Source organism: Vigna radiata, chromosome 9, assembly GCF_000741045.1.
Source record: "Vigna radiata var. radiata cultivar VC1973A chromosome 9, Vradiata_ver6, whole genome shotgun sequence".
In the NCBI taxonomy this organism is placed as follows: domain Eukaryota; kingdom Viridiplantae; phylum Streptophyta; class Magnoliopsida; order Fabales; family Fabaceae; genus Vigna; species Vigna radiata.
Window position 1 is genome coordinate 4,341,501 of NC_028359.1, and position 27,475 is coordinate 4,368,975.

At 28.4% G+C, this 27,475-nt stretch overlaps 1 protein-coding gene across 1 annotated transcript; it reads right to left on the minus strand.

Annotated features, from left to right (window-relative positions):
* Positions 1-2,704: 2,704 nt before the first annotated feature.
* LOC106773723 lies at positions 2,705-6,460 on the minus strand. The gene is made up of 5 exons (XM_014660467.2): positions 5,549-6,460; positions 4,620-5,135; positions 3,942-4,001; positions 3,399-3,815; positions 2,705-3,175 (listed from the first exon to the last, which is right to left on the minus strand). The coding sequence occupies exons 1-5, from the start codon at positions 6,227-6,229 to the stop codon at positions 2,828-2,830; spliced, it is 2,022 nt and encodes a 673-aa protein (XP_014515953.1). The 5' UTR covers positions 6,230-6,460; the 3' UTR covers positions 2,705-2,827.
* Between the last annotated feature and the right edge of the window lie 21,015 nt (positions 6,461-27,475).

The window sequence follows — 27,475 nt, forward strand, 5'->3', positions numbered from 1 at the left end:
AACCAGTTCTCCGTACACTTCACTAAAACAATAAAACAGTAAAACTTGTTAGTTCTCCTTACACTTCACTAAAACAATAAAACAGTAAAACTTGTTCGTGAAATGCTTTGCTCGTGAAACCAGAAAGGGGTGAGGAGGTGTAAGGTTTATCAGAGAAATCTTAGGTTGTTGACTGTTAGGGGTTAAGAAATATTTATTATTCATTAATTATGTTTGACTTTATTAAATTAATGAAGGGTAAAAAAGTAAATTTGGAGGTACAGGAAGAAGCAGGGGAGGTGCAGGGAGGAACACTCCCTCTCTAAACTCTCTTTTTTTTTCTCTCTTTTTTTTTCTTTTTTTTCTTTTTTTTTCTTCACTCTCCCAACCTTATTCACGTAAACACACAGAGACACTTATACACTACAATTCTTTCATTTCACTATTCTCTCTCCTCCACTCAATGCTCACGGTCCCACACAATATCCTACATACTTTTATTTTTCTTTTTCACTCACCTTCTCTACCATTTATGTATCAATACTACAACACCCATATTTCTTCTTTTGACTTTTGAACCCCAAAACCTCTCTCATTCTCCTCTCTCATCTCACGTCAAAAACAAACACCCATCTTCCTTCCTCTTTTCACGTCAACCATGCGACATCTTCATCACCATCTCTCTCATGTTAACCACCGTGACTCCTCCCTTCCTTCTCTTTTCTCCTTGCCTTTGCTATGTGATTTGTAGTGTACCCATCTCCTCCTTCCACTTCCATAATTCTTCCTTCATGTTCTTCTTCCTCCAATGTCATCAAGCTTCTTCTTTCTTCATTACTTTAATCAACCCCATATACCCCAACTCTCTAAAACATCACTTCCACTCCTCTCACTCTCATAACTCACTCTTTTCTCTTCCAACAATGGGAGAAAACTCTCAATACCCTCCTACCCACACTCTTGGTCAAAGAGTGTAGATAAACATCCCACAAAAATATTATAATTCATACATGGTAATAAGGAAACACGATGCACACAATATAACATGATTTTAAGTGTACCCATAAAACTTTTTCATACACATACATCACCCCAAAGTGCCCAAAACATGTATACCCATTTTAACAACAATACTTTCTGAAAAGCCAACATATAAAGTTCAAGGTATACCCATAACTACAAAAAAACGAAAATCAATATATATATATATATATATATATATCACCCAAAGTATACCCCTTCACAACCCAAATTTTGAAAATGCATGAATATAATCATTCTCCATACAACAACACATGAAACTAATTACAAAAAGAGAGAGCATGCATCAACATATTAACTTTAATCTCAACACAAAAGAAAGAGAACATGCATCAACATTATCATGTTACCTTCTACCCATCATACACTATATTATATCCCAAGTTAAACCCCTTACCTCTAGTTCCAAGCAAGCTTCCAAAGGCTCTTAGGTTTCCTCCCTTCACTAGACTCCAAGTCTTCACTCCTCTAAGACTCTCTCAAGTCACGACCACCACCCAAACACTAGGATGTTCTTCTTTCTCTCACAAACTTGATTGGTCTAGAACAATGTAGTGTTTCTCCACTCACTCTCACGACTCTCTCTCTCTCTCTCTCTCTCTCTCTTTTCTCTCCAAGTGTTTATTTTATTTTTATTTTTCTAACTTAAACTTACACATTTAAGTAGAGACTAACTCTCAACCCTACTAACCCTTAACCACTTTATTCTAGGTCACTCCCAAGGGCACCCTTAAGCCATTTCAGATTTTTCCCATTCCTAACTCCACATTAACACCAATAAAACCTCTCTTTAATGTGTGTAAATGGTAGTTTTAAAAGGTGTTAAAATGCCCCTTAACTCTCATATATGTAACCTACAATTACTAATAGAATGGTAACCTCCCACAAGGAAATCAAATGTCACTTAATATTTCCAAAGCTATGAGAAAGTGTGCTCAACACCATGCAAAGTAAAAAAAAATGGAAAGCTAATGGCCATGCATTGTAACGTAAAGAATGAATGAGGAGCAACACCCTGCTCCCAGGACAACTTTTACAATGCAAAAACATTAAAAATATTTCAATGAAAGGCACATGCTGTAGCTCACACACACGTGAGACTAGCCTTTTTGGTCTTGGGAAGGTTGGAACTTAAGACCAAGCACACATCCCTCCCATGCACACATAACAACCACTAGACCAGGCTCCATCTACTGATATAATAGCGCAAACAATTATATTTACATATCTTTTCAAGTTTTTCGAAAATTAATAAAAAAATCAATATTAATTTAATTTTCTTCCCTTCCTTAAATATTTCTCAACAACATTTCACATCAAAATTTATTATCTAATACCACCAAAATTATATTGCTTAAGGTAAGAAATCATTTTATTTATACGGGTTTTACCAGTGGAACCTTGCATTACATTGTTAATTATGAAAAAAATAAAAGTTTTGAATCAAGTCTTCTATATAAAAAAAATTCATCACAAGAAAAGAATAATAATAATATAATGAGCCATAATTATTATACAAATTTTATTAGAATCATTACTAATATTTATTAATATGATAAAAGATAAATAATTTTTTTATGACTCATATGCTATATGAAAGATAAAAACAAAAACAAAAAATAAAATATTAATATATGATAACAATTACATTGTTTAATTAATTCATTTCAAGATTATTGATAAAACTATCTATATATTGATAAAAATATGAATATATGATACGAACAGATATTCCTATAGCATTCTTTCTATATGAAGAAAAAGAATTTTAATACTTTCAATATGAAAAAAGAAAATTACTACAAGATTATTTTCTCATCTTTCTCTTCAATATTTTTCGTTGCTGCCTTGATCTCCTTGTCCTGACAACAATCTTTGAATTTTGTGCTAAAACTCCATTCACTGCCATAAGATAGTTGTTACAATCATGGTCTCTTAAAACTGTGCCATCTGAGCCATAAGCTTTTGGATTGCTTAGTGTTTCAATGGGGTGTGGTTGATTAAGGAATGTTCTTAGAACAATTGGAGAGTATCCACATCTGCTACTGTCAAGAACATAGAAACCACTTCCTGATGGCAGTAAGGGATGTGAAGGTGATGTTTTCTCATCTGGTTGGAGAATCAACATTTTACCCAATGGTGAGTACAATAGCTTCTGCAAAACAAAATAATTAATAGATATTTTATACTGCAATCTAGTAATATCATGTATTATAAGTTTGTTAAGTTTATAAGTTTGTTAAGTTTTACAGTGATCATCTTAGTACATTTTATATTAGCATGACAGAGTAACATGTAGAGTTTAAATCTAATTCAATATGATAAAAGTAACTTGTAATATTAGTTATGAGAAGAACTTACACAATAATGATGCTTACCTTTTCTATGAGACAAGGATGTGAATCCAATGAGCCTTTTAAGCGCTTAAGGACAGTTATAACATGGTTAGGGAAACTGCATGAGAAGATCCTAGGAACAATATCTCTGTGCATCATTACACAGTGAATGAAGTTATCATCCAGGCCAAGGTCATTGAGTAATTTTTGGCCTCCACATAACACAAATGGAGAACCAAAAGTCACTACTGGAAGAAGAGTTGAGGAACTGACAACCTTCCTAGTCAATAGCATCAAAGACACCAAAACTGAGAGACTGCCCCCTAGGGAATGTCCAGCAAATTGAATCTTTGCACTGTCTCCATGTCTCTGCAAATGGTCCATTATTTCTGGCATGAATTGCTCGTATATTCCCTTGGCAGCTTCATATATTCCACTGTGAACAAGAACATCTGTGTCCTGTAAAAGAATAGATATGAAGGACTTTGGTAATTTTCTCACTAAATCATATATTTATCAACATTTGAAGCTTGGATATGCATCTAGTGAAGAAAGATCATTCCTTAACTTACGAATGAACCTTACCTCAAATGTGGTAGGCTCAAATGAGAGGTTTGCTTGCCAAGATGCCACAGAATATGATCCCTGCAACCATAAAACTAATTGCATGGCAAAACTTTTAGATGTTCTAGGACTCAGTAATCACCTAAAAATGAATGTCACATTATGCAGTTAGACCGCACTTCTTGTCAAAGGTTTTAAAGAATGATACTTTGACACATAAATTTTTTACATTCATTATCATTTTTTACTTTTTACTCTCTTCTTTCTTGAAAAAAAAACAAAAGTTTACATTTTTATATAATCATTTTACTCTTATACTGTATGTCAAATGAATGTAAAAGTATATCCTGGTACCATTATTCAAGAAAGAACTTACATATCTTTATCTAGCAGCTCAAGTTTTTTATATTTTTAGCAAGGTTTTAAAGAAGGGTCTGTTTGTGACTGTAATCCTAACTGCAATCTCAAGGTTTTGGGTCTCTGCAACCTTTATCACACTTGCATTGGTCACATTTCATAGCTATTTATTTGACTAAAGTACAACCTCTAGTACAATTTAAAACCTTGATCATTGGTTCAAATCACAGTAGAAAGGCCAATATTACATAGGGGTGTAACATAAAAAACCATTCATATTTCTTCTTCTATGAGGTAAGTTTTAAGATGGTTGGTTTGTGAGATTGTGTGAAGCAGTTTTACCTGAATGGCAAAGCATCGAGTGTGCGTGTTGGGATCATCACAAACAAACCATTCACAAGAAGAAGAACGAAGTAACTGAAGGTCCATTGCTGATCCTGCTGCAGCCACCACAGTCATTGTTAATTCTGCAACATTCACTCCAGACTTGGACTTGTCCACCTGTGGAGTTTCATCAGCCTCCTCTTGAGGTGAGTCTTCTCTTCCATTGAAGTCTTTATCATCACTATGCTGCTTTGACTTAGAAGCAAGAGACAAAATGTCCTTGGCACGTGATTGGACATAAGAGGCAGCTGAAGCAGTAATATCATATGCAAGCTTCATTTGATGCTTCTGTTCATTATCATCACCCTTCTCTGAGCCATTTTGAGAGGCTACTGAGGCATCCATAGGCACACAAATGGAATCCTGATCCATTTTTGCTTTAATCTCTGTCACATCATCTCCTTTCTTTTTCTTTTTCTTTTTCAAAGATGATGTAACGAATTGAAGATCATAGTATCTTCCCAAGTCCTTAGCCTAGAAATCAACTCATAGGGGTTACTTTTGTGTATCACTTTTTAGATCATACAGAAAAAGAGAGGAATACAAATCCAAAATCCCATTACTAAGGTTCTGTCTTCTTCCCTTTCTAACATTTTGACTTTAAACACTGATATACAAAACAATACCACACTCAGAAATCAGTTGCTTGCAAAATCAATTAAGCTTTGAACATAGTTTCCAAACAAAGTCTTTGAAAAACCGAAAAAACAGTAACAACTGGGTGTGTTTTCTCATGTTCATCGTTAGTTTTTATCCTATTCAATGCTCCAACTACTTAGGCAATTTTTAGCTGGACTTTGAAACTAGAAATCAAATAGATAAACATAGCTTAAAATCTACATATATCGTCAATGAGTTGATTAAGTACTCAACAATTCTCTTCATACCTTGATTTGTGGTATGACATAAGCCATGTGGCACAGGAAAGCCAGCTTCGAGAATAGTTTGGTATCAGACCAAGGAACCGGGACCAGAAATTTTGAGAAAGAGTCTCGATTAAATGTCACTTCTTGTCCATCTTCCTCTTTTCCATTTCCTTCTTCATAACCTGCCACACAAACACTATCCTCTGCATCACAATCACACTCATTATCGTGTTTAGATACCATATCTGAATCCATGCTCTCTTTAGGCCGTTTGCCTCTCCAATAAGTCTTAATTCCCCTTAATTTTTCTACCCAGTTGGCTCTATTTATGGTCTCTTCTTCGGTGCTTTCCACCGTGTTTTCCTTAAAATTGATACCCTTCTGTCCCATCTTCATTTCCCTCTTCTTTTCTGGGTCAAAGAAGAAGGAGCGAAGTTGATTTGGAAGAATAGACACTGAAAGTTGAAGTGGAAAAACTACTATGGAGTGCATGCTTTTATGCTTTGGTTGCATTGATGTTGCTCTGAAGTTGTTAGAGGAGCAACATAGAAGATTGCCAGAGTGAGACCTCGTGATTGGTGAATGGTTGCATAAGCCTTTGTTGGAGAAGAGTGAGTGGAGAAACACTTTATTCTCTGTTGTGATGTCCATTGTTGCAGAGGAAGATATAGAGGTTGGAACAGAAGCTGCAGAATAAGACATGTCTTGTAATAACTTCTATGTAGACCAGGCAAGATCCTTCACTGCAATTGTATCTGTAACAGATACATCATCGTCATCATCATCACTATAAGCTTTGATGTTTTCTAAGCTTGGTTTTTGAGATTATAGTTTCATAGGGTGATATTGATTGTACAAGAAAAACCGTATTAGAGTTGTTTCTTGTTTCCATTTTTTCTACGAGAACGTCCTTGAAGATGTTACCAAGATTTCGTAGGTAAATTAGTATACCTGTTAAAGCAAGCAACTGCTACATGGTATAGACAAAAAAACACTCTTTGTTGCTTCTGTGTGTGTCAATGCCAAAGCCTACGACATGGTTACGTGGTTTGGAGAAAAACAACACGATTAAAACCGTTGCGTGGGGGTATTAACTAACTTTGATCTAGTGACTACAGAGCATGACATCTTGACTTACACTCTTTCAAAATTTTATATAACTTGTTTCGTATTTTATTACACTTTTTATTTAGGATAATTATACTTTTTATAACATTTTTTTGACAATATTTTAATATCATTTATGTATCATTATTGGTCAATGATAATGTTTATGATTATTATTATTGATAGTGAAGTAATTTTAGATCAATTAAAAAATAACACATAAATAATATTAAAATATTGTAAAAGAATATTGTCAAAATATATTATTTTTTATCTATATAACTTCTATTACACTTTTTATTTATATAACATGTTTTGGATTTTATTACACTTTTTAACATTAATATATAATTAAAGAAATAAATTTTAAATTTATTTCAATTTTACAACTGACTTATGATAAAATTTATATCTATTTATATTATAAAGTTGAGTTTTTAATATCATGTTAAAAAAATGAATTTTTAATTCAACCTTATAAAATTGATTTATAAAATAACATTTGCACCATCATCCAAATTGTACTTTCAACGTTAGAAAAAGTTTTAAAATTAATTTTTTTAAGTTATTTATTTACAGTGACATTTTTCTGTCAATAACTAAAATATTTCAAAAAATATTTACATATTTTCGAAAAATCTATATGAATATTATTTATATATAATTTTGTTCATAGGATGCAGGATTAATCTTTTATTTTCCAGAAACATTAAAAAATATGTTTTCATAAAAGAAGAACTTCTAAAAATGTGGCGTAATATAAATATAGGAGTGCAAATAGAAATACCCATATGATTTGATAGATTTTTCTGTCAGTCTTATAACCTTAAGTTTGTCCTTTTGAGGTTTTTGCTTCTTGCAGCTCCAAGATTACTACCGACACCATCATACTAACAATGAAAAAGACTAAAATACCCTCCCTTGTTGCACCTTGTCACCTCCACTGTAGCCATTGTTAGCACCGTGTCTTCTTTGTTGCACTTTCATTCTTTACTGCACACTCTTTGAAAGGAAGAACAAAACGAAGAGAGAGAGAGAGAGAGACACAGAGAGAGAGAGAGTAAAGTGTTGTGTTTGGAAGAAAGTTTGTTTCGAAAAACTCGTCCACGAAGTATTTCATAGTTTTCAAAAAGTTTTCTTGGAAATTTTGTTTTAGAAATTCTGTTTCAGAAAACAACATTTCATGTGTTTCATAAGACTTGTTACAGAAAACTTGTTCCAGAATTTCATATGTTCTAGAAAATTTATTCCAGAAATTTCGTTTTGGAAAACATCTCACATTTTGGAAATCTTGTTGTAGAAATTCTACTTTGGAAATCATATTGTGAAACTCCTGAAAGCTTATTCTGAAATATTATAATAATCTGGGAAGTCTCCATTTTTTGAAGGATAGAATGATCATTCTAAAAATCATGAATGTGCAATTCGTAATTATTGGGGGTGGAGAAAGAAAAAGCCTTTTTTTGTTACTACTTGAACCGTAAGACTTCAGAATCATAGTTTTTTTCCATTCCACTATGGTATAAGAGTTGAACTTTAAATAGAAAAAGTATGAATTGTAAGTGTGAAATCCATTGTCAAAAAACCATAAGAATGTCTTCGATGTATATGACATTAAGTTAGAATCAATCAACTACAAAATGGAAATATTTTGTAACAATTTTATTTTTTGTCATTTTTTATTTCATTTACTATATTTCAAATTTTAAATGTTTTATTAATCCACGTTGTTTTTCTAAAGGTTGTAAATGTTCAATTTTATAAAAATATAAAATAAAATAAAATCATCATACAAAGTATTAAAATTCAAACTACAAAAAAGTCTTCTTCAAACAATTGATAACCTATATAACATTTTTTACACTATTTTTTTAATTCTACGAGACTGTTTATATATAAAAAAAAGTATTTTAAATTTCAAACCAATACATGTGCTAAATAAATCTATCCAAACGAATTGTGAATTTGAATATATATATATATATATATATATATATATATATATATATATATATATAATTTTTAGTATATAGATTTAACTAAATTACGTTCTTTGTTAATTCGACAATTTTACAAAGGATTAACATAATTTTGTGGTTTAATTATTAAATTCATAATTTTATGTATCCAATGTTTAATTCACCTTCTTGTTCTTTTCTAAATGGTATGATCATAAAAAATAACAGTGAATCGATTCACACAATCAAGCTTTGTCAATGAAAAAGTAAAAAGAAATTAATTGACATAGACAAATTTAATAAAAATAAATAAAAACTTGTAGGTAGAAATATATTTATTAATTAATGATCATCAAGATGAAGGACTACACCCAATTCTAGAAAGAAAAAAAAAAGTACTCAAACATAAGATAAAACAAACGGTCTTCAATCATGGCTGAAAAGAGGTGAGAAAGAAACAAGTTGGTGATGGTGACAAATTTGGCTGTTCTCCTTTTCATTTTGGTTCTCATTAGACTTTTTCAATTGGAGGAGTTTGAGGTGTATTTTGTTTCTTTATGATCGTTGTAGAAGAGGTTGTGGTGGAGCATCATGCATAACAAATGGATGTGAGTGTTCTAGGTAGATCAATGTGAGATAATTACCAATTTATAACTTACTATTTCATCACTATTTTTCATTTTCTACTCACTTTTAATTCATAAAAGAAATAACATTCTCACTTTCTCCTGTGTCTATGTACGATGAAAACATCATATTTACACATTTTTTAAGTCTATTGTGACTATTTTTTTAGGCTACTAACAAGAGTGAATTGATAGTGTTAGAGTGTGTATAGATAATTTTTTGAACAAATAAAGAGTTGTTATATTGGGGTAACTCGACATCTTTTTAGATTTTAATTGGATTAAATTTTGATTTGCAAAGGATAGGAGAGTATTGAACAGTCCCACATCTACTAGAGATAAAGCAAGCCAATTTATAATATATAAGTATGCAGACCTCACCTTACATATTGGTTTTGTGGGATTGAGTTAGACTTAAAATCCACTTCTAATATGGTATCAGAGCCAGATTAGACCAATTTAAGTCCACAGAGTTATATAGTTAGGATCAATTACTATACATTCAAGATAATTGAAGTCTTATTTGTCACAATATATTTAGGATCAATTACTGTACTAAAAGACACATTCATAAAGAAGAAAAGAGTATTTAAACTGTTTTATAGTAAGATTCCTAAAAAATATAGAACTGTTGAGTGTGATAGGAAAAAAATTAAATAAGAAAATAATAAGTAAAAAAAAAAAGTTTAAAGAGATATAGTGAAATATGGCGTGAGATATGAATCAAGTTTCGATGTTCCTTTACGGTCCCCAAAAGAATATTCGATGAGAAACAGAAATGGTGGAAGAATGAGATGGGTAATTATGAGTTCTACGAAAAATAGAATAACTATGTCATCAAACCAGTGATCACATGCTTATGCCATTCTAGAGAAAGAATGAGACTTATACCCTTCAAAATAATAAAAATTTAAATTTTGTTCAAATACATCATATATGATAATTAAATAATTAATCATTGAATAATCAATTTAATGAGTTAAGATACAGGGATGTTTATGAGTTGTGACTAACCACCACCAATATGAAAAATTTAAATTAAATATATTAATCTATTTTTAAACAAATTAACTAATTAAACCCAACAATGATTCATCTGAGAATCCGATTTGTAATTAATCTGAATCAAATTAATAATATATTTATATCTTTTAATGGAAAAATTATACTTACATCTTTTTATAATTTTATTTATATTTTTTCAAAATAAAATTTTATATAATTAATACGATTTGTTTTTCTTGTTTTTTTTTATTAGATTGATCTGCTTTAAAGTTTTTCTTTTTAGCCTAAAGTAATCCAAATTAGTAAAAAAAAACATCGATCCGATATCCAAAGTACTCGTACACATTCCAGTAATAGAATGATTTTAATAATTTTTAAACGTAGAGTAATTTTAATGCATTTTTCACAATATTGAAGTTTTTTACACACAAGTGCATAGAGTATTTTCACCATGAATGCATTCTAATAAACTTTTTAAAAATATAAATTACAAAAACACTTCAATTTAAGCACGACACAAATATTCCTAATCTACCTCACTAATAAATATATAAAGACAAAAAAATATATATATAATAGTAATTGGTATCTTGTAAAATGAAGTTATAATTAGAATTGAAGAATTAAAATCTTAAAGTTATCCATTTAAACATTTTAAGACATTGGAAGATCAATTATGCATACCAGTTTTGAACATTACAATAAGTTTTGTTTTCATCTTGAAAGGTCAGAGTCAGCCTAGTGCCATCAGAGTCAGTATTATCTTCTGTTAAAATACTGTGTTACTACTAACCTTTTTCTGTTGACTCATATCTTTCTACTAAAAGACACAATATTTCTTACATAGGCACCTACTTTGGATAAATATCTAACAAAAACCTACTTAACTAAGCTACTAATATACCCTTTAAAGCATTTAGGTTATTACAATTCTAGGGCAAATGTTTCAAAACTGTAACAAGATAAAACAAGAAACTCAAGTACACTAATTAGGTTGTTCTAGGGTTTCTACTTTTTTTCAATTGGTAATAAGAGAAAAGAAGAAGCTGATAGCATGGTAGGGGAATCTCCAGAAGAATTACCCTTGATAGCTGAGTTTATGCTGAAAAGGGTTGAAAGGAAGAGTTAATTTCATGTGCAGCATCATGAGATCTACCTTATTATTGACTATGAATTTGGCAAAAACATCCAATGAAAAACAAACACCTTTGAAGTTGTTTTGGTTGATGTGACCAGATTGTTGCATGCCTTATAAATATCGATTGCAACTTTATGCATTAAAGCAGAAAATAGGAGGTGGTCCAACAATCCGTTGCAGTTAAGATAAGGATTTGAGTTCATACTAGCTAGACACTTATTAAAACAATGGGGTCCCTATCCATATTTGTTGATAAATTATTGGTCTTCTCACTCTTTTTTTTCTCTCTAAAGGCTCTAAGGTAAAAGGTAGCTTTGCTATTTTATCACCACAAATTAAACCCTATTTGCCAATCATAATAACTTTTCATGTTAATCTCAAAAGGTTGATGGAGAAGTTGATAGAGCCAAGTAGTTGGATTTTCTTATATACTCACATGCATCGGTTTGTCACCATGCATTCATTTCCTTATCATTATTTTACTTAAGCTTAAACTTCCAAGTTATTTATAAATCAATTTATAGTGTCTAATAAAATAAGAGTTTAATGATTTCAATTAAAGAATTATCTCAATGTGATGAATGAGTAAGCAAAAATTTGTCAGAACAATCAATTTTTTATAGGTATCTTTGCATAATCATTCTTTATTTAGATTTGGTTGTGAATGCACTGCTTTATAGTATCTGTTTAAATCTCACATTGATTAGAGATAAGATCAATTTATAATATATAAGTGAGATATAAACCTCACCTTATAAGTTGCTTTTGTGATATTGAGTTAGACTTAAAACTCACCCTTAATATGGTATCAGAACCATAGTTAAAGTCTATCTTAACAATACTTTTTATCGAAATGTCTATACCTACTTCTTAATACCCTAAGTATCAATTTTTATAAATTTAAAGTTTACTCTTAAAATAATATTAAAATCATGTAAAATTTATTATAACGAAATTAAATTTTATTTTACATTAGGTTATAAATTAATCAAGGTAAAAGTATTAAAAAACTAAAGTGTATTTTGAGTGTGCGTGGTACCGATCACAAATTAGGGTTCAATTTCCATGCTAGATTGCACTAAATTTCTTATTATTAATTATACCATTGTTAATATTCTCTCATGCTTCCCAATGCTGAAGTTTGGGTAATGCAAGCGATAATGTTGGATGGGGACCAATTTATTGAAAAACGTTGTATTTGATTTTGCTTAGAATAAAGTCAAAATTATTTTAAATGTATATAACAGAAAAAAAAATTATTGATTTTTTGAATTTAACAGTTGTCAAGCATGTAACCTTCAAAAGGACAGCAAGCACTTGCATGGAACAAATTCACAATAGCAGTCCTAATTGAATACATAGAGTGTCTTTGATTCCTGCAATATAAGGACATCACGCAGACTTTGTTTTCTTCGTTAAATTTCCTGTTTGGATTTCAGAGCATCTTTTCAGTCCAGTTTGGTTTTGCCCAGAAGAAATTATTCTACTAAATACCATTTTGCCAAAAGACATTAGTGAACCAATTGCTTTTTTTCTGTTCTGTATATTGCAGCTGTAATTTCTAGGGTTCTGTGAAATTACCAGGCAAAAATTTACTACAATACTACATCTGCAAGCTATAAAGAATATCAATATATAGAGTAAAAACAAGTATCTCATCATATCAATATGTTCAAATTCATATTTCTTTTAATGATTGACTTGTCGTTTTACTTCTTCCATTTTACTTAAAAGATCAATTTATAATATATAAATTGGATACAAAACTTACTTTATAGTATATAAATTAATACAAAACTTACTTTATAAATAGATTTTATAAAATTAAATTAAACTTAAAACATATTTTTTAATATGGTATATCAAAATTATGATTAAAGTTTATCATAACAGTCTATTATCCTTTACATCTATTATCCTTTACAGTAACATTTGTAATAATACTTTTATGATAAAAAAAAATATATTATTTTTAGTTGATATAACACTTTAAATACTCTCATAATTAATATATATATATATATATATATATATATATATATATATATATTAATATTAATTATAATGCTTTTTTAAATGATAGAGAAATACTGTATATGTAGTTGAATTTATATATCTTTACAAATAGAAGTATTTTGACTTTGTTCCTGTCAAAATATCATTTTTGCTTGTGTTATTTTTATTTTTATTTTACCTTAATATATTTTACCTTATAATTAAGGGTAAAGTTATTGTTATTGGTAACAATTTGTTTAAATTATGAAATCAGTATATACTAACCTTATTAGAAGTGTTACGTTGAAAATAAAATTATTAGGATAAAAACATAAGTAACATAGTTTTAAATATTAGAATCAAATATAGTTAGAAACCAGAAGAAAAAAATAATATAGTTATTGGGAAAAAAATTATACACATTAAAAATAAAATAGAATATTTAGAAAGAGTAAAAATAAATTATAGTATTTATAAAGACAAATAAAAATAACATATTTATAAGAACTGGAAGAAGAAGTCACTTATCACATAAGGTATTTAAAAAGCAGACTAGATTTAATCGATAAATTTAATTAACATCAATAATATCCCTTGCAACAACTAACCATTACTTCTCCTTTTTTGGAAAATTTAGCTTAAAAAAAATTATATCCCATATTCAATTTTTTTTTACTTTTAATTTTTTTAAGGCTAATTATTATTGTTGGATAACTTAAATGTATTTCTTTGGTGTCCTAATCACTTGTTTAAAAATGATTAAATCAATCATTTTAAGCATTAACAAATTTTTTTTAATAATCCCTCAACTTTAGTGATGTTTATCATTATCTAAATGTTACAATAGTCAAGTAGTTTTTTAATTAATTTTTTTTGTTCATATAATTATGGATCTAATTGAATTATTAGTTATAAGTATCAATTTTTAGTTATTAAATATGCATCCATGTTAACTATTAATCTAATTGATTTATTAGTTATAAGTCCTTTTTAGTCATTTTTTAACAATCACCCCATTTCATCTCCCTTTTAAAACTTATCTTTGTTTTGCTTTAATATCTATGTTTATATTTAACCAATATCAAATTTTATTTCAACTATATCTCTTTCTCTAAATGGGTATCTTGTAACACTCATTTATTGTCATAAATATTAATTAAATATTTTTTTAAAAGTAAAAATCACAATTATAAAGCATTAATTGTCAAATAGATACATTTTTTCTTTAATATCAAATATTAACAAATAATTTATGATTATATAAATATCAAATAAAAATTATATAAATTTTGAACAATTATGAAAAAAAAAATTAATAATCTAAAAGGAAAAATAGTTTATATATATATATATATATATATATATATATATATATATATATATATATATATATGTCTCATTTTTAGTTTAAAAATGAAGTATTATTAATATTTATATAGCGAATGAAAAAATTTCACCTAAATCAATCAAGAGGAATTTGAATTATATAAAAGTAAATCATTTGTATCCTTAAATATAAAAAAATAAAAAGATTTTTTATAAACATATTATTTGTATCATACTCTCATAAACATGTTACTTTTTATTTTTAATTACTATAAATGTATTATTTCAGTCTTTTTCTAATATCATTTGAAGATATAAGATGATAAAGGTTGTCAACTATAATTGCAACAAAAAAACTGAACAACAAAAATTTAGAAAAGAAATTAACATACTAATACAAAATGTAATGTAATTCAATCAAAGTGATATCACAAGATAAAAGTGAAAAAAATTAATTAATAAATGAAAAAGTTCTAAATAGCTATCAATATCTTCACATGCACTATAAATTAAAGATAAAAAAGAGAAGCATCCATCCTCAAGAAAAGGTATGCTCTTAAAAGAACCACTCTTGTAATTCTCGATTCTAGAAACTGCGTCACCTCATCCATTTTTGTATAAGATCCAATGAATATGTTACACTTTGTTTTCGGTTAGTGGCTTAAAACAAACTTACTATAAAATTATTTTGTCGGAAACTGAAGAAATGAAACAGTCGAGTGCGATTACATCATAGGAAGATAAGTTGCAATCTGTTTTCTCTTATGTTATGTTTTGTTATAACAGTTGTCGGTTTTTGGTTGGATAAATTTTGAGCATATAATAATGGAATAAATTGAGTAACTTTTGGTACTAAAATTGAGAGTATTTCCTATGGATATATATTGAAGAACATTAATTGATAATTGAGTGAGAACATAGTTCGGTTATGTGTAAAAGTTTGGTTAAACTCTTAATTTCTATTGGATACATAGTCACCTAACTTAGACATAGGTAAGCAAAAGGTTGGACCAAATTATTAATCCAATAAGTAAAGTTTGAAATGATAGAAAAACAATTAATCTTTATAGTTGAAAGAATGGTAGTTGATAATGGACCCAATGGATAAGCTACTAATTTCTCTACATGTCACAATTCTTCTCTTTTCAAGTGCATTTTATAATTCTTTTGATCTTTTATTTATTTTATTTTATTACTTATACTTATTAAATAACCTTTTAGTACTTTGTATCATTATTATAATATTAGTCTCAATAGTATTTTTTTGTTTTGTTTTCAATTTTGTTATACAAGGTTGAGTTTTTCTTATCACAGTCAATTGTTTTATTTTCTTTTATCCTTTTGTTTACATAAATAGAACTTTACTATCATCCTAAGAACTTTTTCTTTCTTATTTTTAAAGGATATGATTTGCACTATTTATCCTAATATTTTCTTATTATATTCCAAGTTTATCATTTTATTTTCATTAGCAAATATAATGAACAATATTAACTATAGAATCATAATAAATATTTCTAAATATGTACAAAGTTTGTATTATATGATATGTTGAATTTAATAAATATGTACAAAGTTTTTATTATAATTGTTTAGTTATGATTTTATTTTAAGTGTTGTCATTTATATATATATATATATATATATATATATATATATATATATATATATATATATATATATATATATATAAATCAAATTAAATGAATCGATTCAACTGAAAACTAGTTAACCAACCTAATGTTTAGTTCAATTCAGATAAAAAGTCAGTAAAAGAAATCAATCTGTTAAAGAGTTAAATCACAATTTAAATAAATTGTTAAATAATGAATTAATTTAATTGAGATTTAGAATGGTCTTTATAAACATCGTTTTAAAATATATTATTTTAAATGTTTTATCATATACAATGTATTACATTAAATAAGTAATAGTTTTATATTGTTATTTACCTATGCGTACTTACACATGTAATTAACAACTTAGTTTTATGAAATATAGATAAAATGTTTAAAATAGATGAATACATATTTCAGTTAAATTAAGTTTATAAAGTTATTAACGAAAAACAAAATAATTTATTTTTTATTTTATCTCTTAAGAAGTTATTGGATTTTTGAGCTAGAAGATATTATTTGTTTTGATGGTAGTTTTGCTTGTTGTCATGATATAGATATCTTGAGTGTTATGGTTTAGTATATTTAGATAATTTAAACCAAATAGATAAAAAAAAAAAATACATGTAAAATTAATGTAAAAATGGATTGGATTTTTTAAGTAATTTTTTAATGTAAAATTAAGTAAAAAAATTACAAGTAAAATGCAAGGAATTACCCTAAATACCTGTCAGAGAATTACTTAGTTTCAGGCAGACATGTTTAATGCGTGTGTTTAAAAAGTTAATCAAGTTGAGTCAATTCAATTTATGAAAGTTTTGAGTAAAATTAAAATTGTAATAAAATGATTTAAGACTAAGTGATTTTTGGATACACAACATGATGTGATATTTAATAATTTGTAATCAATTTTTATGTATTTTTTATTTAATTACGTTAGCTTAATTTCTGTGTGTATGTTATGTGTTTAGGATTATGATGATCATATTTTAGTACATGAACATATGATATGTAGGTACAAGATTTACAGGTAGAGTGTCGTAAGACTTTTATTTTATCCACATATATTAGATGCTAAGTTTTATTTGTTTATATTTTGAAAAATTGTTATATATATTTATGTCATGTATTCTAACTTATATTAATGGGATATTTTGTAACTACTCGATTTATATATTATTTATGCATATGAAGGATTGGAATTACATTAATGAAACTTATCAAATATGTCATTGTTCAATATCTTTTGTTAGATTGGAAGTTTCTTTCACATAAATCATGTTTATAAAAAAAATGTTAATTTACAATTATTTGATACTTTGTTTATATAAATAAAAATAATGTAATATATATTTCTAAAAATATATGAGCCACTTTGATCTTTTTGTTACTATTGTTCATTTTTTTTAACAAAACTTAATATGAATAATCATGAATTTATAAAGAAAGATTAGATTAATAAAATTTATTTTTTTATATGAAAATAAACACTACAAAAAATGTTAAAATTTTATTGATGCATAAAAATCCATTGAGGAATTAGGTTTACTGATAGAAAATGCTGACAAATTTTAGAATTTTTATTGGGTTTATTAATATAATTCATTAATAATTATTTTTTTAATAATTTATTAGTAAAATATGTGTTGAGATTTTAGTAAGTATATAAAATCGTTTCAAGTAAAAAGACTGGTAAGATCGAATATCGTTTTTCAAGAAACTCGTTTAACTAAACAATCATATAATTTTTAACTAACTTAGACTAAAGAATGCTTTCATAAATTGGGTTTTAGTGCAATTAAAGTAAACATAAAACATAAATGATAAAAGTGATCTTAGGTACTCAAACACTTGAAAATGGAAAGATTAAAAATGATATGGAATGATATTTTTGGGGGTATGATTTCACCTACTTCACTCTTATGTATAGAAAATCACTTCCTCTTCGTTAATATGTCAATGTTAATCTACTAATTTACTCAAACATAATCCCTTGATAGAAAGAGCCTAGACTTCCTCATTAGGCTCCAATCCCTTGGAAAACCTAACAATTATTTCCGCTTTAAGAATTGAGATTTAAGACAACCAAAGGTCTTAGTTCTATCCCTAAATGCTATTTCCTTTAGGTGTTTAATCCAAGTCCAGATTTACCTAACATTTCCTAATATCAAGCAAACCCTAAACTCATGTCATGGGTAACAACTTCACAACAAGCATTAAGAGAAGGAACTAAACACTAACAATAAATGAAAGAGGCATATATTCATTCAAAACATAGTAATTTACATAAGAGATCCTTGGTTAAATCAATCCCCAACAATAATGAAACTAGCTCTCCATGAATGGAGAACTCAAGCTTACAACAATGGTGGAAATGGAAGAAGGAAGAAGACCCAAGGATGAAGAAGAACTGTTCCCATAGCTCTTAGCTCGCCTCCAAGAGCTCCAAATGAGAGAAGACGCGTCTGGGTGCCAAAAGATCCAAAGCTCTTCGCGCCTCTGAGGTAAATAAGGCAAATCTGCCATGTCAACAAAGTTGGCGCTCAAACCCCCAAAAGGAGGGGCACTCAGGCGCGTGCCAGTCGTGGTGCATTGGAGCTCAAGCCCCCTTAAGCCAGGGGCGCCCGGGCTAGCTTCAGCAGAATTCTGGTTCTTCATTTTTGCTGCTTTTCTTGCTTTCCTTGGTTTCCATTGCCTTCATTTGATGCATAGACTTCTTAAAACTACTTTAAGCACATAAAAGCAGGGATTAATGATCAAAATATCTCATTAAAGCTTAAGGTGCAACCACTTAACAAACTAAAAGAAAGCTAAGATTTACAAGGTAAAAAGTTAAGAAAGAGTTGACATTTTCTCTTGATTCATTACTGAAATCATGGTAAAATATGTCATTATCAATATGCACTCAAGTTTCTATCATTTGTTTTGAGCTTTGACCATTTCGTGATAAAATTCATCATTTTTGTAGTTAAATTTATTAGTTAATTCTATCAGTAATGAAGATGTCGGTAATGGATTCGTTGATAAATTCCTTTCGAACGTCAAAGTTTATTTCATTTGTTTTGGACTTTGACAATTTCGTGACTAAATCATCAAATTCCCCATTGAAAGAAAGAAAAAAGGTGGAGAGAGAGAGGGAGAGAGATATCATGACTTATTCTTTACTTTTTTAGGGAAATTTGAAACTTCATGCTTGTATTATAAATTCTTTTGCATTAGTTTTTTATCAAATGTATTTTGACTTTATGTGAAATCTTTCACTATAATGTTCCTTTTATTGAAGGAAATGACATTTTATCTAAGAAATTATTTCTACTATGTTGGCCATTATGAAATAAACACAACACTTATAAGTTGTGTGAATGTTAAGATCTATTTTGAAAAACATTAGACTTTGGTTTTGAATATACATTCTTTCATGCATCTAAAGACATATGTTTAGGAATGCATCCATTGATTGCATGATCATTTAATTTTTTTATTTACATTTAACACTTTTTCATTTGTAAAGCTTATTCAAAGCTTGTCTATCATTCTCCTTATTTAGAGCTTTAAACATATAAGTTTTTTCTTTCTTTGAGCTTTTATATGTTTGGCATCTCTTGTGTATTTTTCTTATTAGAATGATTTATTTCTATTTGTTTAACGCTTTAAGCATATGCATTCTTTTTGTCCTTGAGCTTTTATGTCTATGGTGTCTTATTAAGTTATGTTTAACATCTTGCTTGTTTGTGTTTGTATTTGTGCGATGATCATATAACTCGTGTTGTTATACGCGAACAAATAATTTTGTAGATAGAGCTCATCATGCATAAAGTTGAGAGACCTGCAAAGATCAAAGTTTGGTTTTGTTTTTTGTAAAATTATTATATGAATAATTTGAAGATTATTATTAAGTTATTTGTTAGAACTTATAATTAGTTTGTAATGAAATTTTATATCTCTTTAGTCTAAAATAATCATTTTAAGAATTTCATGTAATCCCCAAAAGGGACGTTACAAAAGACAGGACTCAACGACATGAGTTTTACTCCATATCTTTGCATCAAAGGACTACAATGACTCTTTCACATCTTCAGTAATCACATATAAGAATTATCAAATGTTTTATATGTGGAAGTCCTCTTTCAAAAAAATTGCCCAAGACTAATTTTTTGTGATAAGTCTTAATTGTCATTAAGACATTTCTACATAGATTATTTTTAACAAAGCACTAATCACTTTTGAAGCACAACCACAACAACTGAGTAGAAGAGGAAACGACAAACCTCATACTACAATAAGGATATTTTTTTTCGTATATGCATTTTTTTTGTTAGTTTTAAAATGAATATAAAAATATCTTAAATTGAATTAAACGTAGCATTATTTTAGTTGATGGTGTTTCCAGTTTGAAAATAGCATTTAAAAGCCAAATATTAAAATCCAAAATGTATCCTGGGTATGTTGAACTTCTGATTTCAACCTAATGTGCAATATTGTTTATCAAAAGAAGTGAACTATTCATGTTTTTATTACTAGTGTAGAAGTGTACGTCATCACTTAAAAAGCATACTTGCTAATGTATATAAAAATAAGATTTGGAGGAAAAAAAAAAGTAAAGAGAAAGGAAGGAGGGATGAGGAGAGAAACATGGGTGTAAGAAAAAGAGAAATGAAAAAGAAGACATTGATAAATTTACATCCGAACACATTTTTATATGATATTATATATATATATTTTTTGAAGTTATAATATTTTTAGATAGATTAGTTAGGTTTTAAATTCCTAATAAATTTGAATATATTTAATTGAGTATTTACTGAATTTTATTGATCTAATTAAGTACTAAATTGTTTTATATTATTCAATTGAACTTATGATATTTATTTTTTCTTGGATAATGTAGTTGTTATATTATTTTATTATTTTATTTGTTTATGATATTGTAGTTAGTGATGCAAACAATTTCTTAATTATATACAGTTAATGATTTAGCACCGGGATGTTTCTTTGATTACACATATGAGATGTGAAAAAAATTAGAAAATATAACAATCCGGTTTTCAATTAAAACAATAAAATATCACTCGTCACTTTACATTAATTATTACAACATTAGTTTTATATTAATTATATAATCTCGTATATTTTTTAAGAAGATGATAAAATAAGATAGGTTTAAACTCTTTAGTTGTCTCTAGTGAATTTTTTCTTAGTTTGATCTCCGTGTTAATAAAATTTCTAATTGAGTCCTTAAGAGTGTTAATTTGAATCCATTGAGCCCCTACTGTTAAATTAGTTTAACGGAGTTAAATTTTTTATAAACTGAAACGTTGACGTGGCCAATTTTTGTCACATCACTCTTGTCATGTTAGCTCATCTTCTCCAAACAGTAGAACACTAAGCACACATCGTCCTTCGCAATTCCTTTGGTGTAGAGAACCCCTCAACTCCTTCTTGTTCTTTCGTCTAGCACACGAAAACCTCGCGCAGACCCTCCTTTAGCAACGACGTTCCCGTCCTGGACTTCAAGTGTTTCACCAGGCCCTTCAGGGAAATCCCGACGTAGCCGATGTTTGCGTCGAACTCGTTCTCGATAGCACTAAAGATGGGCAACCGATTTCAGTCACGACGAGGGGGATGGTCTCGTAGCCGGTGACAACGAGGGCGATGACAACGACATTGACCATGACGTCGAAGAGGTTGCGGTAGCGGACGCCGATGGTGAATTCGTTGCGGAAGTTGAAAGGGTATTCTTGGAAGAGCATGATGCCGAGGGGGATCTCGGGGTTCAAAGGGTAGAGGTTGATCAAGAAGCAGGAATTTGTATCCTGTAAGAATTAGAGGAGCAGACCGAAGAGTGTGATCCACGGGGGTTCTTGAAATTGTGCCTTTGAGGGTGGGAACGAGGATGACAGGGCGGTGTAGAGCTCTACTGAGATGGTGGTGATTTTGACAAGGCCAGAAGAAATGAACATCTTATTTTCTTGGACGTGGGACATTATTCAATTTCATAGAAATGTTCAGTTGCCACTATCTTGTTCATTTTGTTTGACAGTTAAATATTTTATTGTTTAGGATGTAGTGAAGAGTTGTTGAATGATAAAGAGAATCGACATTTTGTGTTTAAGGAACCTATGAGTACGTGCTCAGAATTTCTAAACAAAAATACCTTTATCACATAAAATAGAGGAGCTATCGAACTTTATCCTAGAGAAATGCTCACTTCCTAAAAAATAAAGTTACAACTTTTCCCAATTAATGAAATAAGCATAGGACTTGAAAAGGTTACTAGGTGATTTGTGTAGCATTTTGGCAGATTAAGGGATCTTGTCTTCAACTACCGGAGGCCACCAGAGATGTGCTCCACCTCTTGGGAGTGATAATTGGAGGAGCCGCTGGGAGCGGAGTAGGTGATGCCGATGTAGGGATAGGAAAGAGCGTTAGGGAGGAGGCAGAGAAATCAGAGAGTCACACGTTCAAAAATTGAAACATCACCCTCCTACCTGTGCATAAACTTAATCCTGTTAAGTAAATTTAACGACAATGACTCATTGATTCAAATTAGCACTTTTAAAAACTCAATTGGATATTCTAATAAGTCAAAGATCGAAAAAAACCCAAATAAATAAAAACAATTAAAGAGTTTAAACCAATAAGATAACATTATAATATAATAATAATTACATTACCTAATAATTTACAGAAAAATTAAAATATAGGAACTCAATTAAAAATTATAAAAGTGAGAAAACTTAATTTAAAATAGCAAAATTTATCATAAACTAACTTAATTTTTCATAGATTCACATGCTATTTGGTTAAGTTAATCTTAAGCTACATGTTTAGGTTAGGCGGATTGTTGTCCTTTTTGTAGGTGCTGGTGTTAGGTTTAGGACCCACCATTTATTATACCTATCTTTAGTGACTACCTTAAAATATTTCCTGAAATGCTACTATTGACTTTATCACTTTAAACATGGTGGAACTGAAAAAAAAAAAATGCTTTCTTAGGAGATAGGAAATGGGATTGGAACATTGAACATGACTGAAATATCTTGTAACCCAGTGAGACAAAGACAACATGGTCCTTTGCCTCTAGCTTTGGAACCCTAAGATGCAGCTACTAACCACACATTATTGGACCTTGCCCAGCTATAAATGTTTGCATTGGTGCCACACAAAAGAATCTATGGTGTCCTTGCACTTTAGTTTTCCTCTACACTTTGGTCTATGTTCTCAGAAGAATAAGGCACCTCCACGTGACTCTTCATCCCTACGACTCATTCTTTCAATCAAAACTTCATTCTTTTCCATAGCCTAGCATCTCCAATACAGGGTAAAATTTCAAATGAAACACAGAAAAATAAATCGATATATCATAATATCATGCATTAATTTACATAGAAAATACATGAAAGGGTAAAATTTGATGGATTTTATTTTTTATTTGATGAACTATATGATTTTGTGATTTATAATAATTTATCTGATAATGTGTGTGTATATATATATAGTGTAATTGAAATTTTGTAGTTAGTTATATGGGTAATTTATACAAGGTATAGAGAATATTGATCTATGTGAAAATAAAAATACATTTTATTATATTAATGATTTTAATTTTTTGAAATCATATTAGGCATTTATACATCTCTACTCACATTTGATTTTCTTTTAAAAATTTAAATTTAAAAATCAGAAAATTAGGAATAATCAATTTTAATATAGTAAAACGAGAATGTATTTATGATGAGCCGATGAGTAACATGAATATATAAGTGAAGTAAAATATATAGGCATTTGATTTATTTGGGAAACCTCAAGAATAATTTTACAGATTAAAAAGTAATTTTATAGAATAATGCTAGCTAGTAACTAGAGTTAGGTAAATTGATCAATCCATCTTGTTTATATTTGCTTGTGTTTTGCCTACGTTTTTAATGAAATTGGGTAGATATAGGTGTACATAATAAATGATTTTTATTTCATATCTCGCTCTAGTTTCCACATAATTTAAAAATAAAAAAAAACTTAAAAGCCTTAAAGAAGCGTAAAATTCAATTTTTTTTAATTACTACTTGTTAATATGATAAACATATTAAAAGAGCAAAGAAAACTCTACCAATTCAAATAAGAGAGTAAAAAGAATGAGTGATATCATCGTTTGCTTATAACTATCAAATCCTTTTAACATATCAACCAAATATTAAAAGTCTTGATAAAAAAAAGTGAATTTTAAATTTAATTCAATCTTATAAAATTAATTTATAAGGTAAAATTTAAACTTACTTATATATTATGTATTATTTTGAACACACTCTCTCACGTCGAGACATATACATCTCAAATGTGAAACTAGACATTAATTGGTGATCTAATAACAGGTCACATAATAGACCAAGAAATGACAAATCTCGCTAAGATAGACTCAAACTCATGACTCTAATACCAAGTTAAGAAGTAAATTTTAAACTTAACTCAATCTCACAAAAATTAGTTTGTAAGGTTTCTCTATTTATGTTTGAGACATATAAATCAAATGTGATTTACATTTGACCTATAACCGTCAAACGTAAAAATTGGTTTTTATGTCTTATCCTTATGAGTCAGATGTAAATTTATGTCTGACGTGCAAAGGTCAAACCTAAATTTACGTCTAATGTATAAAGATAAAACCTAAAAGCCAATTTTATGTTTGATGTTTACATGTCAGATGTAAATATGTTTAAAGAATAACCCTAACATGCTCCATTTTCTTTCACTTTTTTCACCGCACCATGAACAAAAATCCTTAACTTTGCGCAAATAGAAGCATGTATGTGTAATAACCATTGTTGTGTGCTTCAAGGTAATGTGTTCTTTCATTGTTGGGTGCGTAGAGGTTGTAATTTTTTGTCATTAAAGTTGGTTTTTCACGTCTTCTCTTTTGTGTGTGTCTTTTTTAGCTTAACCCATAAGAAAAAATATTTTGAAAAATTCACTAAAAATAAGTAAAATATGATTTTTTGACTCAACTTTTTGCGATAACTATTAGGTTGTATTCAGATGTAGAGTGTTTGCATTTGAAATAATACTCGAGTATAGAGTGTTTGGATTTGACATAATGCTCCTAGATTTTGAGTTGAGAAGATTTAGTGGATAAAAATTTTAAATAGTCATAATTTTTGTTATGAACCTCGAGTGAAACCTCGAGTGAAGACATTTCAAAAATGGAAGTTGTTGGAATTAAAGTGACAAATGCTTTAGACAATACTCAAAGGAGACAGAGGTTATAGAATTTCAAAAAATTCATCATTTACAAGATATTTTTTATTTTCTTAATATTTTCATCCATTTTTTTTCATATTTTACAAATTTATCAGAGACACCTATAATACTTAAAAAGATCTAGAAATTTTTATTATAATTTTTTGTACTATGCATTAATTTTTGCATTGTAAATTCAACTTATCTCTAACAGTGTAAAAACTCTAACAAAAAAAATAATTGTGTTTTCTAAATGTAGTATTATATGGAAAGCTCATCAACATACAAGTCAAACCTACTTCCTATAAATTTAACTCTGTATGCTACCAAAACCATTTTTTTCAACAGTTTCTTTAATTTTGTTTACTTAATTTTTGCCAAATCATGTTTATCTTAACCCACCATAAAAGCTGTTTTGAAAATAATTTATTGATTAATATTTTGGTGGCCAACCTTACTTTTGAATATTAATTTAGAAAATAAAAGTCTTCTTCAATTAAGTAATTAAATAAAAGGGAAATTTTCATTAACTATATGTATATAAACTATGAAATCTTATGGTTTAAACCAGAGCCTGATTAGTTTAGATGAATTAATTAACCATTAAGAAATAAATTTATAATATCAATGCAAGTTTTACTAGTAAAACGCATGGTAACTTCATATCCAACATAACAAAGTAAAAAAAAAATGTATATATATGCATGCTAAAACAGGATAAAATCTATGCTATTCTAGTTTCCATCTAGTTTACATTATCTATTAATATATATATATATATATATATATGGTTTGTTAACTTGCGTACGTTTGTTTTTCAGTTAGTATATTTTAGCAATGTTATTTGGTTTCAGTAGACAAAAATATCCTAATATATCATAGATTTTAAATTTTAAGATTAAGGGTATTTTAATACTACACTAGTCCCAACTGAAAAAACACTTGTTAAACAAATTGTTTTTGTAAAGAGTTGAGTCATTGACATATTCGCCTTTTCATTCAAGATCTCTTCAATTTCATCATTTTTACTAACCTCTATAATTTCATCATCTGTAGATGTTGAATCATCATCTCTAAAAAACCTTCCAGAATAATTACTAATTTCTTCAGATGTCATCTTATTTGTAAAGATTAGATAAAATTAGATAAGACAAAAATTACAAAATAAAAACTTATTATAAAATCATTTTTTTTTAAATTTTAATTGCTAAAAATATACCAACTATATATATAACAAAACACCATTTACTATATTTTATTGTTAGTTAAACCTTATAAAAGTAATCATGAGTAAAATTTATTAAATGAAATGCAAAATAAATAAAAAATGTTACGGGGAACAAATGACAAATGACCATAGTACTCTCGTTATTTTACAGGGAACAGTAACAAGTTAATTATTAATTTATATTATATGATTTATCTTGAGTTGATAGCTTTTAAGAAAAAAAATATATATATATATATATATATATATATATATATATATATATATATTACATTATACACATGATTAATTAATCTAATTCATCCTGGACTATATACATAAGATATGTAAATTCCATTTTTCTGTAATAGGAACCCTAATATTTCTTATGTATAAACAATTCAATATTTATTCTTAGATTGAGTCTTTCCTAATTCCACAAATGGAATCATCAATGTCAACCATCTTTTATATATATAATTTTTTCATGAATGTCTAATGAATTTTACAAATGTGATTTACACCTATATATATGAAAATATAATTAACTTGAGTAAAAATATTAAAAAAATAAAATAAAAATATAACTAAGGCAAGTGAAGAAAAGAATAGATTGAATTAATAGTTTATCTTTAAGAGACTTTACTGCAGTACTTGTTTATATAATATTCCATAACCACTCTGTACTATATTGTACAACTATAAACTTATATTTGGATTCACATCTTTTATGTCATAC

What these genes read in the sequence shown, in the direction of transcription:
- LOC106773723 (XM_014660467.2), bottom strand. Translation starts at nt 6,229, where the DNA reads ATGTCTTATTCTGCAGCTTCTGTTCCAACCTCTATATCTTCCTCTGCA. An exon ending in ATGTCATACCACAAATCAAG is followed by an intron (nt 5,136 to 5,548) that starts GTATGAAGAGAA and finishes GTTGATTTCTAG; the next exon opens with GCTAAGGACTTGGGAAGATA. An exon ending in TTGAGCCTACCACATTTGAG is followed by an intron (nt 3,816 to 3,941) that starts GTAAGGTTCATT and finishes ATTCTTTTACAG; the next exon opens with GACACAGATGTTCTTGTTCA.